Source organism: Hoplias malabaricus, chromosome 8 (assembly GCF_029633855.1).
Source record: "Hoplias malabaricus isolate fHopMal1 chromosome 8, fHopMal1.hap1, whole genome shotgun sequence".
NCBI classification, from domain to species: domain Eukaryota; kingdom Metazoa; phylum Chordata; class Actinopteri; order Characiformes; family Erythrinidae; genus Hoplias; species Hoplias malabaricus.
In genome coordinates this window covers 41798333-41815391 of record NC_089807.1, presented here as the reverse complement: position 1 = coordinate 41815391, position 17059 = coordinate 41798333, and the positions used below count along the sequence as shown (strand labels likewise).

General features: G+C 45.4%; 1 protein-coding gene across 1 annotated transcript in view; it reads right to left on the bottom strand.

The window, feature by feature from the left end:
* Window positions 1-17059, bottom strand: part of glra3 (glycine receptor, alpha 3) — an 89258-nt gene that overhangs the window by 16716 nt on the left and 55483 nt on the right. The window contains exon 6 of the mRNA XM_066679749.1: window positions 12868-13005. Coding sequence (XP_066535846.1) covers window positions 12868-13005 — 138 coding nt within the window. The remainder of the gene's footprint in view (window positions 1-12867; window positions 13006-17059) is intronic.

The following is a 17059-nucleotide window of genomic DNA, read 5'->3' as shown; positions in this document are numbered from 1 at the left end:
TCTTAAAACCAGTGATCCGTTCTCTAATTTTACATAAAAGGGGTTCTATAGCAATACTGTAAAGGAACCCGGACAGAGAACAGCCTTGTCTAATGCCCCTATGTACTTTAAAAGGGGTGCACAAACCACCGTTAACCTTTGGTACACTCTCAATATCACTGTACAATACCTTGATCATGGCCATGAAACCAGGGTTGAACCCAAAGCTCTCCATGACTTTCCACAGATACCCGTGTTCAACCCGGTCAAATGCCTTTTCCTGGTCTAGAAATAGGAACCCAGTTTTCAGCCCCAACAGTCTGGAGACGTCCAAAAGTGCTCGAATTAGATGTACATTATCAAAGATAGACCTGCCAGGTACACAGTACGTCTGATCATGATGAATGACCTGCTCCATAACCTTTCCCAGCCTTGCAGCTAATGCTTTTGAGAGCAGTTTATAGTCAGTACACAACAGAGAAATCGGCCGCCAGTTCTTCAGGTCAGCCAGGTCTCCCTTCTTGGGCAGGAGAGTGAGGACAGCTCTTCGACAGCTCAACGGAAGCCTCCCTTCCCTCAAGCTGCTTCTGAGAACATCCAACAAGTCCTGTCCCAAAACGGACCAGAAGGACTTGTAAAAGTCCACAGGGAGACCATCAATGCCTGGTGCCTTCCCATTTTCCATACCTTGGAGAGCAGCATATAGTTCTCCCAGGGACAGCTCTCTGTCCAGGGTTTCTGCAGATTGCTCAGACATCTGAGGTAGATGCTGAAGAAAGCTGTCTTCTAAGTCGTGTGACCTAATTTGCTCACTGTTGTACAGTTTAGAGTAAAAGTTTACTGTCTGCTTGCGAATCTCAGCGGGATCAGAGGAGAGATCTCCTGATTCTGTTCGCACAGCATGCATCAACCTTTTCTGTCCATTTTTCTGCTCCAGGCTGAAAAAAAACTTAGAGGGAGCATCCATTTCAGTTACGTTTTTAAAACGTGAGCGGATCAACGCCCCCTGTACTGTAGCCCCCAGCAGGTCCGCCAACGTGGCCGTTTTTCTTTTGAGAACTGTAATATGCTCTCGATTCCCTGTGGTTGCCCCGAAGTCTGGAGCTCCACTATCTCAGTCTCCAGAGCTTTAAGAGATCTGGCGATGTCTCTCGTGACATTGAGAGTATACTGCTGACAAAACACCTTTGTTTGTATTTTAGCCAAGTCCCACCACTGTAACAAGGAGCTAAAAGATGGTTTCTGTGTTCTAAAGGTCTTCCAAAAAAAAGTGAAAGATTCTCTAAAATTAGCATCGTCTAAGAGAGCAGTATTAAAATGCCAATAAGCACTACGGGGTTTCACACAGGACTTACTGACAACACACTGAACCATACAGTGGTCTGAAAACCCGACAGGAGAAATAAAACTTTGTGAAAAGACAGTTTTGTGATGTTTAAAAGCGTAAAAACGGTCTAGTCTCGCTGACGATATCATATTATCTTTAAAATGAGACCATGTGTACTGTTTCTGACCTGTGTGAAGACTCCTCCAAACATCACACAGGTCAGTGGTCAGCACAATTTCCGTCAGTCTTCTGCGAGAGGCAGGATGTGGTTCTATGTGGTTCCTGTCTAGATTGTCAGTGGTGCAGTTAAAATCACCTCCTAAAATTAAAAACTCTTCTGAGTTGATGCTCTCTAATACCTTGTGCAGTGTATTTAAAAAGACCACTCTCTCAGGCCCCAGAGTCGGTGCATAAACACAAATAAAAATAAAAACATCACGGTCAAAACATGCTCTTACTTTTAAAAGCCTCCCTCTTACCACTTCCTCAACATCATAGGAACAGGGAATAAAACTCCGTGCAAATAGAATGCCCACCCCACCACTGAGAGAGGTGTTATGGCTTAAAATGCTGAGCCCCCCCCACTCCTTGGTCCAGTCGGCTCCATTGTCCTCATCACTGTGTGTTTCCTGGAGAAGAGCCACATCAAGTCTTTTCTGTTTGAGTAATTCAAAAACTTTGGCTCTTTTCACACAGTCCCTTGCACCATTTACATTCAGAGTCGCGATCTTAAACCCCTCCATTAAAAGAGAATTTAAAGAAACCCACTCCATAAGATAAACCAACCCAGTTGAGATTAAACAGAACCTCTGTAAATCAGTCTTCATTGTTACTCTCCCTTTTTAATTTGGTCAGTAACTTTTTCAGACGAAAACATTCTAGTTCAGTGAAGGCCCCGGTTTTTCTAAAGTGAGTCACATCGTGGACAAACTGTGGACTATCTGAAAAATGATCAGTGACCTGCACCCCTCGTAGCCCTTTGGTGCGCTTCAGAAAGGACTTAATTTCATCAATGGAGTAAACAGTGGGTAAAGCGTCTTCCTGAGAACTAAGGGACCACTCTGAGTCAGAGTGTCCTCCATCGCTGTCTGAGTCCTCCACAAGTCTGACCTGTTTAGTAGCTTTTCTCCCAGCGCGCTCCTTCTTTCTCTTGGTGGGAGCTTTAAAAACCGGGTCTACTTCCATTTCTGAAGCTTCTACCAATACTGGAGCCCTTACCTTGTCAGACAGAGTGTGGTCACTGAGTACCTTCTCAATGCGTCCGTCTCGTTCAAGAGGCTCCTTTACAGTCTTGGCCTTTTTTTTTTCGTTACGGTTCACTGCAGTTGGCGAGGCCGCAGATTTCCGGGCCGCAGTTGACGGTTTTTTTGTTGCCGCCGTTGGTGTTGACTCCTCCGGAGCCGCCGCTGGTGTCGACTCCTCTGCTGCAGCCGCTGATGTCGATTCCTCTGCTGCAGCCGCTGAATTCGACTCCTCCGCTGCAGCCGTTGGCGTTGAATCCTTTCTAGCCGCTAATGACTCCTCCACTGCCGCCGCTGGTGTCGACCTCTCCGCTGCAGCCGCTGGTGTCGACCCCTCCGCTGCAGCCGCTGGTGTCGACTCCTCCGCTGCAGCCGCTGGTGTCGACTCCTCCGCTGCAGCCGCTGGTGTCGACTCCTCCGCTGCAGCCGCTGGTGTCGACTCCTCCGCTGCAGCCGCTGGTGTCGACTCCTCCGCTGCAGCCGCTGGTGTCGACTCCTCCGCTGCAGCCGCTGGTGTCGACTCCTCCGCTGCAGCCGCTGGTGTCGACTCCTCCGCTGCCGCCGCTGGTGTCGACTCCTCCGCTGCCGCCGCTGATGTCGACTTTTTAGACTCTTTACGTCCCTTCCCGTCAGTACTTTTGTTTGTACCCGCTTCTTTCCCCACGTCAGGGCAGGCACGAACGAGGTGACCAGTTTGTCCACAGCCAAAGCATCTGATTTCAGAGTCTGTTGTCACGAACACTGTATAATCGAACCCGTCCACCCTTACTTTAAAACCCCAATTCAGTTCTTCAATCCCGTCCTTCAGCACCATGAACACAAGCCTTCGGAACGACACCATGTGTTTCAGTAAGGGGGATTTACACCCGAGGGGGATCTTTTTTATGGGGGAGACCAGTTTTCCGACTCGAGACAGTTCTTTGGCTAACAGTTCATCTTTGATAAACGGGGGGATGTTGGACAGGATGACTTTCTTCGCGGGGGTGCTCAGAGGGTGTACCGACGTAAACTGGTCTTGTAGAACAATTCCGGTTTGAACTAAATTGTTGACCTGCTCCACAGTGTTCAGGAACAGAACCACAGCATTATTCATTCTGGACCCGGACACTAAGTTACTGTGTCCGACCACTGTTCCAGCTGCCAAAGAGCACTCTTCCACATTCACCGTAGACTCCACTTTCACGCCGTGACGACGAGATAAATTGTCGTAGTTTTGGTTGTTATAAGCCGCCATGCTTCCAGCAAACAGCCGGAGGCAGACTCCGCGTGGCAGAAAAAAAAAACTACTAAACTGCGCACACGGACTAAATAAACCGTAGATGTTTCGACGGCAAATTGAATTAAACAATAAATAAAGTTTTCAGGCAAAAAGCCAAAAAAAGAAAACGCTCTCACGCTCACACGTTACTCTCGCACTGCCACTCACCACCGCACATGCGTAGAGAGAGAGAGAGAGAGAGAAAAGGAGAGAAAGAGAGAGAGAGAGAGAGAAAGAGAGAGAGAGAGAGAGAGAGAGAAAGAAAAGGTGAAAGAGAGAGAGAGAGAGAGAGAGAGAGAGAGAGAGAGAGAAAGAGAGAGAGAAAATGAGAGAAAGAGAGAGAGAGAGAGAGAGAGAGAAAAGGAGAGAAAGAGAGAGAGAGAGAAAGAGAGAGAGAAAATGAGAGAAAGAGAGAGAGAGAGAGAGAGAGAGAAAAGGAGAGAAAGAGAGAGAGAGAGAAAGAGAGAGAGAGAGAGAGAGAGAGAAAAGGAGAGAAAGAGAAAGAGAGAAAGAAAAGGTGAAAGAGAGAGAGAGAGAGAGAGAGAAAGAGAGAGAGAGAAAATGAGAGAAAGAGAGAGAGAGAGAGAGAAAAGGAGAGAAAAGAGAGAGAGAGAGAAAGATAGAGAAAGAGAGAGAGAGAGAGAGAGAGAAAAGGAGAGAAAGAGAGAGAGAGAGAGAAAAGGAGAGAAAGAGAGAAAGAAAAGGTGAAAGAGAGAGAGAGAGAGAAAGGAGAGAGGGAGAGAGAGAGAGAATGAGAGAGAGAAAGAAAGAAAAAGAGAGAGAGAAAATGAGAGAAAGAGAGAGAGAGAGAAGAAAAGGGAGAGAGAGAGAGAGAGAGAGAGAGAGAAAAGGAGAAAAGAGAGAGAGAGATAGAAAGGAGAGAGAGAGATAGAAAGGAGAGAGATAGAGAGAGAAATAGAGAAAGAAAAGGTGAAAGAGAGAGAGAGAGAGAGAGAGTGAGAAAGAAAAGGAGAGAAAGAGAGAGAGAAAGAAAAAAAAAGAGAGAGAGTTGTTTAAGGAATAACTTGTTTAGAAAAGGAATCATAAACATGTCATTTTCTGTTGCACAAAAGATTAAACACAAGGAATCATGGGAAACGAAGACCTTTTAATTTATAAAGAGCAGTAACGTGATTAAAAATGTCATTTTGCATAATTACAGCAAACCTGCTGTTCCAGAGGAAAGATAAACCTCATTCCTGTGTTAGCACATTTCCTCTGAGAGAACTGGTTCATACACACACACACACACACACACACACACACACACACACACACATGAACACACACAGAGAGATGCTCTCGCTTTCTTTCTTGTTCAGAACTTTAAATGCACTGCTCCTCTTTCTTGCTCTCTCTCTCTCTCTCTCTCTCTCTCTCTGAGTGGGTTCTGTCAGATGTGTCAGTGAAGCGGCAGATGAAGAACTTGCTGAAGGTCTGTGTGTGAGTGAGTGTGTGTGTTTAGGGGGGATGTTGAAGGAGGAGCAGCTGGAGAAAGAGGAGCCACACAAACTAAACTCCTCTCTCTCTCTCTCTCTCTCTCTCTCTCTCTCTCTCTCTCTCTCTCTCATTCGCACACACACACACACATGGCCTAATTGTGATGGAGCTGTCAGTTTGAGCTCCAGTTGAACAGATAAACAATGTTCCAGCAGGTTCTGAGCGGTTAGGTTAAAATCGTTCTGATTGGACGGGACGCCCTGCTCCGTGCGCACATCGTTTCTGATCCTCTGTGGGTGGAGGGAGGGGGTGTAATTGTGAGATTTGCCTGTAATGAGTTGTTACATTTCCTAAACCTAACACACCGATCGAGCGGAGTGTACAGTACATCACCACTCACATATTAAACTGTGTAGTCTCCATGATGTTTTTAAAGGCTACCTACTCTTCTCCTTCTCCTGTGTAAACAGCCCGCTTCAGAACGCTCACTTTCAGCGCCTGTTCCTTTAAATGTTAATGAGCCGCTCGCTGTTCACCCCGACCCCGAGTGCCCAGCAGTGAGGAGCGAGGAGCAGAAGCTCTGGTTTTTAGCCGTTTTTGCTCGGTTCTCTTATTTCTTCACGCTTAATGTGTCTGTTTAGTTCCGTTTAACCTTGTCTTTTTGCTGTTGCATAAACGAAGGTCCAGACGCTGTGATTGGACAGACTCAGACGAAGGGGCGGGGCCATTCTAAAGTCAAAAGTGGAACGATTTCTTGTAGAAAAGAGGTAGAATATGTCCCTTTTCAGGTAGCTAGACATGAATATTAGTAAGGGGTGTCCACAAACCTTTGGACATATTGGATTGTTCTGGTGTACAGAGCTGCTATTGGTCAGCTTCCTTCACATTTGTCAGTGTTCTCATTAACAGACCTTTTGTCTGGTTTGATGGATATTTCCAATTTCTTAAATACAGCAAGGCATCTTTTCCTTTACGTAGGGGACGCTCCGGGTCTGGGTGCAGTCCATCACGGTGTGACAGTGTGTCTCACTGAGGTCATATATTCCACCTGATTGACAGAATACCTTTGCTCATCACTGACACAAAAAATGAGTTTATGTTTTATTTTTTGCTGAGGATCGAGGTATTGATTCCGTTCCAGGGGAAATGCATCACAGCAGCCTGGACATCGAGTGGATTTCAATCAAGCCCAGAATTGGTCAATGGTCAATTGTACTAAAAGGCTAATGTGTGGGAGCAGTGTAATGCTCCAGGGAGGGAGTGTAACACTTTAACACAGCACTCAAACTGCTATAGAAAACCAGGCCATTTGATTAAACGTGCCAAACCTGTCCAGTCACTGACATTACCAAACAAGGAGAGGGAATCACAGCGGTGCAGTGGGTGTGTGTGTGTGTCTGTGTATATGTGTGTGTGTGTGTTGTTTTGGACTTACACTATACATCCAGAACTTTGTAGACACCCCCTTGCTGACACAATTCAACTGTACGCACATTTTAAAAGTGTTATCTTCAGTGAAAAGCAAAACAAAAAGAAAATGGGATGCTCTGGAGGAGCCACACATGAGACAAAGGACACCGGGTTCATTCTAAGAGAGGCCTAGAACGGTACAAAGCCCACCCAAGCATTGGGCTGTGGAGAAGGGCTGTGGGGTGTCAGGTCGACCCATCAAGCATCCAGACTTCACTAATCTTCTCATATCTCAGTGCTTCACAGCTACATTCCAATACGTAAATTCTTCCCAGAAGATTACACGCTGTTACTGCAGCAAACAAGGACAAAGGACGTATCGAGAACCCTTGGTTTCTTTATGAAATTTGAGCAAATGAAGGTGTCTACAAACATTTGCCCATAGAATGTATTTTTAAGGCTCAATCCCTTTCCTTAATTTAACCCCTACCTCTTGTTTTTGTGTGTGTTCTTGCTCCTTGGGAGTGATTTACAGGGTGTAGTGGTTAAAATCTATGCCTGATATTGTCATTGGGAGCTCTGTCAGTCTGCAGTGATATCAGAGGAACACTGCTGGGCTTTAATTAAATTTAGGGCATCATGGGCCTTCACAAGGATTCGACAATAATGTATTATCACCCACTCCTCAGTGATATAAAGCTTTATTGAATTTCTGTTTCTGCAGTTTTTTTTAGAAACTTCCAGGTCCACCTTAAATGTTGCTGTAGCCTCACTCGACAGAATGTAACTGCTTCACCATTTAAGGTGGAACTGGAAATGTACAGCTAAGTACTGAGACACCAGCATTCTTCTGCGTGTTATAAATTAAAGTGTCATTCATTCATTCATTCATTCATTCATTCATTCGTTATCTGTAAGCGCTTATCTAATTCAGGGTCGCAGTGAGTCCGGAGCCTACCCGGAACACTTGGTGCAAGGCAGAAACACACCCTGAAGGGTGACACAGGGCACAGGACACATTCACTCACACCTACGAACACTTTTGAGTCACCAATCCACCTACCAACATGTGTTTTTGGACTGTGGGAGGAAACACCTGGAGGAAACCCACGCAGACACAGGGAGAACACACCACATTCCTCACAGACAGTCACCTGGAGGAAACCCACACAGACACAGGGAGAACACACCACACTTCTCACAGACAGTCACCCGGAGGAAACCCATGCAGACACAGGGAGAACACACCACACTCCTCACAGACAGTCACCCGGAGGAAACCCACGCAGACACAGGGAGAACACACCACACTCCTCACAGACAGTCACCCAGAGGAAACCCACGCAGACACAGAGAGAACACACCACACTCCTCACAGACAGTCACCCAGAGGAAACCCATGCAGACACAGGGAGAACACACCACACTCCTCACAGACAGTCACCCAGAGGAAACCCACGCAGACACAGGGAGAACACACCACACTCCTCACAGACAGTCACCCGGAGGAAACCCACGCAGACACAGGGAGAACACACCACACTCCTCACAGACAGTCACCCAGAGGAAACCCACGCAGACACAGAGAGAACACACCACACTCCTCACAGACAGTCACCCAGAGGAAACCCATGCAGACACAGGGAGAACACACCACACTCCTCACAGACAGTCACCCAGAGGAAACCCACGCAGACACAGGGAGAACACACCACACTCCTCACAGACAATCACCCGGAGCGGGAATCAAACCCACAACCTCCAGGACCCTGGTGCTGTGTGACTGCGACACTAACCTGCTGCGCCACCGTGCCGCCCATAAAGTGTCATAGTACAGTAAAAATATATTAAACTAAGATAGTTATAGGTCTAATTGATCACCAGTGCTAGGGTTAAGTGGTAGGGGTTGTGGGTGAAATGGGATTCACACTTAGCCTCTTTAGTTTATTTTAATACATTTCCATATTGTGTTTTATGACTTTTAGTGCCCTACTAAGTGGCGTCGCTGTCTATTTCCCATGCAGCTGTGTTTGTATGTGCTTTGTTTTTCGCTAAACCCTTTTGCACCGTGACCTGGAGTGTCTTTAAAGGAGCTTATAAATACAATTCTATTATTATATTGGGATTATTTAAAGGACCCTCACCACACACGGCACTCGGCACACAGCTGTGTCTCCATCCTCAGCTCTCCTGAACAATGTCCCCGAGCCTCCGCACATTAGGACTAGTCTGCAGTGTTGTGCGACTGTCCCAGCCAATAAACGTCTCTGATCTAATTATAGAGAAGCATCGGACCAGCAGGATGTCATCTCGTAGGACGCAGAGAAGAAAGCACAGGCCTGAAGTTGTGTTTAGACAGCGGAACCTCTTCCACAAAACATCTGCGTCTACACCGCGAGGAATCAGAATGAGCTTTGCACATTGTGAAGAAGTGGAGTGGAATCTCCGTTGTCTATCCACACAATCTGTCGTTGTCCAGGAGAAACATCAGAGACAGTGAGGAGATCTTTCTTTTTTGATAGGACCGACCCTCCACATCCTGCTGTAGGATATAATGGCGTTCCGAGTGGTGTATGTTTTGTGGTCTGAGCTCAGTCTAAGTATCAAAGAAAGAGCCACTCGTGCACTGCAGAAGAACCAAGAGCCGGGGCTTTTGTGTCGCAGGATGAGTCTAATTTCCATCCTCTGTGAGAGGACTCATCTTCTTTTGCTGCCTCTGATTAAAATGACACATTTTCCACAGCTGTCCCAGATATAGCCACGCTAAATGAGCACTACAGTTGTGCTCATATCCCCCTCAGTGCTTCTCAAGCTGTCTAAAGACTTTGTAATCCTGTTACAGTTCACACACACACACTCCACGCTGCCTGGGCTCTTTGCGTCCACCAATGAGGGACCGCCCGTGTCCTATGGTTATTCAATCGTGAGCAGACAAAAGAGGATTAGTTAGGCCTCGTAGAGAGACCCAAGCAAAACCCAGCGGAGAGAAAGTAAAAACAGAGTGGCCCAGCCGTTTAAGCATGGACCCTATCATCAGGAGGTCGCTGGTTCGATCCCTGGTGATGCCTCACTCATCCCAGGCTGGGAGCCCTAGAAGATCAGTGTCGTTATCTGGGGAATGTGGTTAAAGATGGCCTCTATAACGAGGGCGGTCCACATCATTTTCATTCACAAAATTAATGAGGTGGTCATCTTGTAATTTCCTCCTCCACTTATGGTGTGATCAATATCAGAAGATGTTTCAAACACAGATATCAATTCAATTACAGAGGGAGATGTTTGTGGGACGTCTGGGGAATGCTTTGAGTGACAGCAGCTCCCTTTAGAGGCAACGAGAGACCACCGGTACAGCCACCATGAGACCTGCTGCTGTCAGGATATCTAAATTGATGTGTGTGTGTACATAAAGATTTACCCTAAGGCATGTGTCACTCGGTTTGTATCATTGTGGATTGATCCCACGTATAAATTAAATAACCAGTTCATGGTCACGGTGGGTCCGAAGCCTACGCAGAATCACTGGGCGTAAGGCAGGAACACACCCTGGAGGGGGCGCCAGTCCTTCACAGTGCAACACACACACATTCACTCACACCTAGGGACACTTCTGAGTCGCCAATCCACCTACCAACTATGTTTCTGGAGCGTGGGAGGAAACCGGAGCACCCGGAGGTAATAATTTTGAAATTTAATTAGATTAACAGCAGCTGTTATCATTATTTATGTGTGGGAGTGACTGAGTGTGTGTGTGTGTGTGTGAAATGAGAGAATGGCTAGTGATCTACAGATGATAGGGACATCTCTTGGAGCCCCAGGTGTTGCTAATGAAATGGCAGTGAACAGAAGTACAGCAGTCTTTTACTTTGCATATTTTCAGCAAGTTTCATCAAGTCCTCACTTTCTTTTTGTTCTTTCTTTAAAAGTTGTATAATCTCAGAGCCCTCGCTCTCTGCAAGAAGCAGGTCATTGTCAGTGTTTCAGAGGCGAATGCCTTTAAGAATGCATCAAGGTTATTTCAGTGGTGCAGAGGCCTGTTCAATAATAAAAGAGGGTTTGTGAAATGAATGCGTTCATTAGCGCTTGTTAAGGAACTCTGAGTGTGTCCTGCTCTTTCATGAGATGACTCTCAGACAACGTCGTTTGGGTTTCTGTTTTTACAAGTTGAAGCAGGAGATCCATTTTTAACCTGTTCAGACTCTTCTGAGCTAAATCACGGAGCGTCGATGATGTTTATGGCAGGGGCGAGACCGAGGCGTCCACAAAGGAACGCAGCGTAACAATGTATGCACCGGCAAAAAGCTGCAAACGAGTGGAACAAGGTTTTGCAATTACCCAGACGATAGGAAGGCTAGCCGCCTTTCGCACCCAATATTATTCCTCTCTCTGCAATAACAAGAACACCTTCCCTCTCTCATGAATACACAAACTCTTCCCTGGCCCCGCGCTGATTACTGAATGCGATTATGCTGCTTGCACAGCTGTGCTAACATGGACATGACAGCTCATAAAAGATGCACATGTCCCGTACATAATGCACCACTCATTCACACTCCACATAGATCCATACAGCTGCGCAAAGTCCTCTAACAGCCAGCAGTTAAAGAGAGAAGCCACGAATGCCAGACGTCCTCAGGCGTGTCCAAGAATTCCACTGCCCCACGCACTCAGAGATATGCCCTGTTATTATTTATGGAGCTACGTCTTATTATTTATGAGCACTCAAACTACAACAGTGTTTTGCATTATTTTTAAGGTCACGTTAACATTCCAAATGTAAAATGCGAGCAGCGCTCTTTAATTGCCCTGTTATCGCTGGAAAATCAAAATAATTACACAGAGCAAGCGAGGAAAAACATCCCTTTAAATATGTAGAGTAATTATCTGCGAGGGAATGCTAAGTAGACCATATGCGTCCACCACTAAAACAACATATTCAATATGCCTTGAGACACAGCGGGGACGCTAGGCGTCTCTCTAGGTCTGAGATCAGACTCAGAGCTGTGTTATAGTGTTCATTGTCTTATCTGAGATCAGACTCAAAGCTGTGTGAACGTGTTTATTGATTAGATTCATCCCTGTGTCAAAGTATTGTGTGCAGTATCTGAGATCAGACTTGTTTTATACAGTTTACTGCAGTAGCCAACATTAGACTCAACACAGTGATGAAATGCATTTTGTTCAAGATCAGATGTGTCCCTGTTTGTAATGTTTGGAACAGTATCTTCAGTCAGACTTATGCCAGAGTTTTAGTGCTTGGTGCAGTATCCGGAATCAAATACTTGCCTCTGTGGTAGTGTTTGATGCAATATTGAAGATTAGACTGTAATCTGTGTTTCATTTGGTGAAGTAATCAGACTTTTAATTGTTTTGTAGCATTGTTGCAGTAACTCAGGCTCCATTTACATGTATGCTGATATTTTTAAAAATGTTTTTTGTCTGTGTTTAGGCCTCCTGTACACATGGAAACAGTATTTCAGGTCTGAAAATGGAAATTTTATAAACAGAGAAATCTCTGTTTTCAAAGATATCTGGATATGTGCGGCTATGAGATTAGATTCATCCCTGTGTTTGGAGCAGTATCTGAAATTAGACTAACATCTGGGTCATGTTTGGTGAAGTATTCAGACTTATAAATGTGTTAAGACTGTGGTGCAGTATCCCAGATCAGACTCATACCTGTGTTGTAGTGCTTTGTGAAGTATCTGAGACCAGACTCATACCTGTGTTGTAGTGCTTGGTGCAGTATCTGAGATCAGACTCATACCTGTGTTGTAGTGCTTGGTGCAGTATCTGCGATCAGACTCATACCTGTGTTGTAGTACTTGGTGCAGTATCTGGGATCAGACTCATACCTGTGTTGTAGTGCTTGGTGCAGTATCTGAGATCAGACTCATACCTGTATTGCAGTATCTGAGATCAGACTCATACCTGTATTGCAGTATCTGAGATTAGACTCATACCTGTGTTGTAGTGTTTGGTGCAGTATCTGAGATCAGACTCATACCTGTGTTGTAGTGTTTGGTGCAGTATCTGAGATCAGACTCATACCTATGTTGTAGTGTTTGGTGCAGTATCTGAGATCAGACTCATACCTGTGTTGTAGTGCTTGGTGCAGTATCTGAGATCAGACTCATACCTGTGTTGTAGTGCTTGGTGCAGTATCTGAGATCAGACTCATACCTGTTTTGCAGTATCTGAGATTAGACTCATACCTGTGTTGTAGTGCTTGGTGCAGTATCTGCGATCAGACTCCTCCTTCAGGATGAACTGTGGAAGGGTCAGTCCGTCTGCCACCTGCACTGGGCCATTTTCCTGCCACTCGAAGATCAGATCGTTCATGGTGTATCCAACTGCAGAGACAGGAGAGAGAGATTTGACTGTGCTGATTTACATACTAGATGTAGGAACATTTCTGTGATCAGTTCCAAACTTTACAGAGGTCAGGTGCTGAGGTCATACAAATAATTGATTTATTGAGAGTGTTGTTTCATTCTCTGTAATTTGCTGGTTCCAGTTGTGAGACTTAAAAACAAATATCATTTACAGCATTTAATATCCACTAGCTTCACTGCACAGACAAATAACTCTGAAATAAAAGGATGTTTTATAATTAATGGCCCATTGCATGCTTTATATCTTGCCTTTGAATTGTTGCCTCGTGGTTGTTGGTACCGATGTCCTAGATATCGGACTGTGCAACGGAGAGTAACCTTTGTACCTGAAGTCATTGTCTGTGGGCCCAATATGAATGCCCCCCTTGGGAATAAATAAAGCGTATGCAATAATTCTGGATCACAAACACCACTTTGCCTCATCTCAGTGGTATTTTATGGAGCTCCAACCCGAGAGAACACAGTTTTGCTGGTCCACAGCCCAGTGCTGGAGGACGTTACACCCCTCAAGTCCACACTTGGCATTGGGCATGATGTGCTCAGTACATTTCTGTGGAGATTTATACAAACCGTGTGTCAATGAACGTCTGTGTTCCCAAAACGTTTGGACAGTGTATGAAATACTGACCTTGTGGCACACACTTCAACAGTTATTATATAACCATCCCTGCTAGTGAAAATAAGAAGAGTGCGTGTATTGCCTGAGCCGAAAGGTTTCCCATAATGCAACAGTCAAACCCAGAAGACATGGCAGTGCTTGCTTTCTGGGAGCATTTGGAAACCACTCCAGTAAGTCGTCGGATGATAGAAAGAGAGTGACTCAGTGCAGAGGCTTTATGAGTCAGTAGTTGTACTCCAGTTTGGTGCGTGCAGCTTTTCTGCATGTTTTCTCCTTTTTTCTGAGACCTATTTATAACACACCGTAAAAGACCGTATGGATCACGACGCTCACGCAAACTTTACAAAAGCAACCAAAGGAGCAATAATTCATTTATACCTCCAAGACGTAGCAAAGAACAGTAATGAAAATCAGAATGTACTAATCTTACGTTATTATGAAGTGCATCTCAGATTAGATTAAATCATTTATACTCCATACAGCGGGTCCCTAACATGGGGGCGGCCATGTTCATAAAACTTTAAATCCAGGATGCATTGTCATTGTACAACAGTGCAGTGAATAGTCTTATGTCTGAGAATTGTAGGAACATTACATAGATGCCCATTCCTTTTGCGGAGACTTACTCTAGACTATTATTAGTAAATACTAAGCCTCCTACTTGCATACTACTAGCTACAGTAAGTACTACGAGCTTAACCCTAACCTTAAAATGCCATGATTTACATTGTGGGGACTAACTGGTGATCCTCTGCACACCATGCAAGTATCTATGTATCACATAGATATGTATCATATAATATCCTTTTACACACCTATAGCAGTGATAACAGACTCTCTAACACATCCAGGCCACTAGGTGTCAGTGTAGCAGCTGGTTTAGAAGGAAGATGAATCATGGGTGGTGTTGCCACACGTCCTGGTTTTCCTGGGATTGTTCTCTTTTGTTTACTGTCTGCCCCAGAAAATTGATCGCCCTTCCTGGGACGCCTATTGTCCAGTTTTTTTGTGAAAACACACCTCCATTCACATATTCATTCACCTTTAAATAAGCATATATTCTGTTGTTGCATCAGTGTTCTCTTCCCCGCACCTACATAGGCATGGTATACTGGTTTCTGTGTTGCTGTAGCAGACAGATGCTTTTATTTGATTGTTTGTTATGCAGGCTGTGTTTGAAAACGTAGTGAAAGCTCACTCCCTAGACAGTTAGGGTTAGTCTCCAATCTCTCCCCCTCCTGAGGCGTCCTGGTTTTCCACTACTCAGATGTGGCAACCCTAGTCATGGGAGAAAATGACTGATTCCTCATTTTAATTGCAACTGTATTTAAATTTCTCCTATGCCTCAAAATATAGCTTCCTCATTGTCGGTGCTCCGTAATGGGAACCCCTCAAGCTTTTGCCCTGTGCCACACACCATAGAACACACAAATGAAGACAAATGTTCTCTCGAAGCTTTAAAACTGTGCCAGTGGAAACCTCCCCCGGGCTAACGGCAGTGCGAACGAGATGGTGTGTAAAAAAACGTTTAAATAAATGATATCGGACGTAATTAGGAGTCGTCTTGGTCTTCTTTATTTAGCTCCAGACGGCCATTCTGGCCTTCCTCCCCTCTCGGGTGCAGGGGGTTGAGGAGGAGGTTTCCAGGGCGGGAGGAGAGGTGGGAATGGGTTTGGAGAAGCATTACACTTCAGGCACTTATTCAGATTGGGATTTATCTTTCATCCGTGACCTCCACCTTCATTCGAGGGTTGCAGTGGGATTCAATAGCAGCGGCTCTACACACTCTCGGCTTAAAGAAGCAAAGCCAATCAGAGTGTTTCTGAAGCCGGCCGGATGCAATAGGGGTTCATATCACAGACATGGATTTGCTGGTTTAGCCAGCTAACTTAAACTTAGCACCTCATAATCCTGAATTCCTGTGTCATGCTTGTGATTAAAAAATGATTCATTCATTCATTCATTCATTCATTCATTCATTCATTCATTATTTGTAACGCTTATGCAGTTCAGAGTCGCGGTGGATCCATAGTGTACCTGGAATCATTGGGCACAAGTCGGGAATACACCCTGGAGGGGGCGCCAGTCCTTCACAGGGTGACACACACTCACACATTCACACATTCATTCACACACTCACACCTACGGACACTTTTGAGTCGCCAATCCACCTACCAACGTGTGCTTTTGGACTGTGGGAGGAAACTGGAGCACCCGGAGGAAACCCACCCAGACACAGGGAGAACACACCACACTCCTCACAGACAGTCACCCGGAGGAAACCCACGCAGACACAGGGAGAACACACCACACTCCTCACAGACAGTCACCCGGAGGAAACCCACGCAGACACAAGGAGAACACACCACACTCCTCACAGACAGTCACCCGGAGGAAACCTACGCAGACACAGGGAGAACACACCACACTCCTCACAGACAGTCACCCGGAGGAAACCCACGCAGACACAAGGAGGACACACCACACTCCTCACAGACAGTCACCCGGAGGAAACCCACGCAGACACAGGGAGAACACACCACACTCCTCACAGACAGTCACCCAGAGCGGGACTCGAACCCACAACCTCCAGGACCCTGGAGCTGTGACAGAGACACTACCTGCTGCTCCACCGTGCCGCCCATGATTTAAAATAAATAAATAAATAAATAATAATAATAACACTTTGTTGCATTTCTTGAAATACATTTTCCTTCCTAATAGCAATAAATGAAATAAATAAGGCTCTGATCACATAAAAAAAGAGCATTTACTATAAAGGCCTTTACACACGAACCAGGTGTGATAGGTAGATAATTAATATCTGAACATGGCGCCTCACCCTCTCTGTCACAAACACTGGTCTGGACATCGTGGAGTGTATGAAAATTTAGGAGAACTCGAGGAACCAGTGTGTCCACCCCCAAAGAAACTCACTTCAAGGAGCAGAGCCCCAGGCACGGAAAAATCCCAGCGCTGTATTTGTTTCTGTCCTGACTGGGTGAATGTAAATATGCTCCGTCCCAAATAGCGCCCTACTCCCTACACAGTGCATTTCACAGCACACAGACAGTACACTAAATGATAACAATGACTTTATTATCTGACACACAATCATTCATTTATGACCTACATTGTGCACTAACAGGGTTTTGGCTGGTTGCAGAGTGATGTGAACATGCTGTGGTTTGGAGGAGTGCCTTTTGAAGGAGGGAGGACGTAGGGGGGAGGGACTGATTATTTTTTTCAAAAACTGGTTTCTACTAGAACATCCACATCAGCTTTAACATTGTCATACTTTTCTAAAGAAAAATAGACTTGTTCCTCATGCCTCCTAGTGGCCGCACTGCCATTGCATGGAAATCCACTGGCGTGATTAGCTTTTTACCCTTG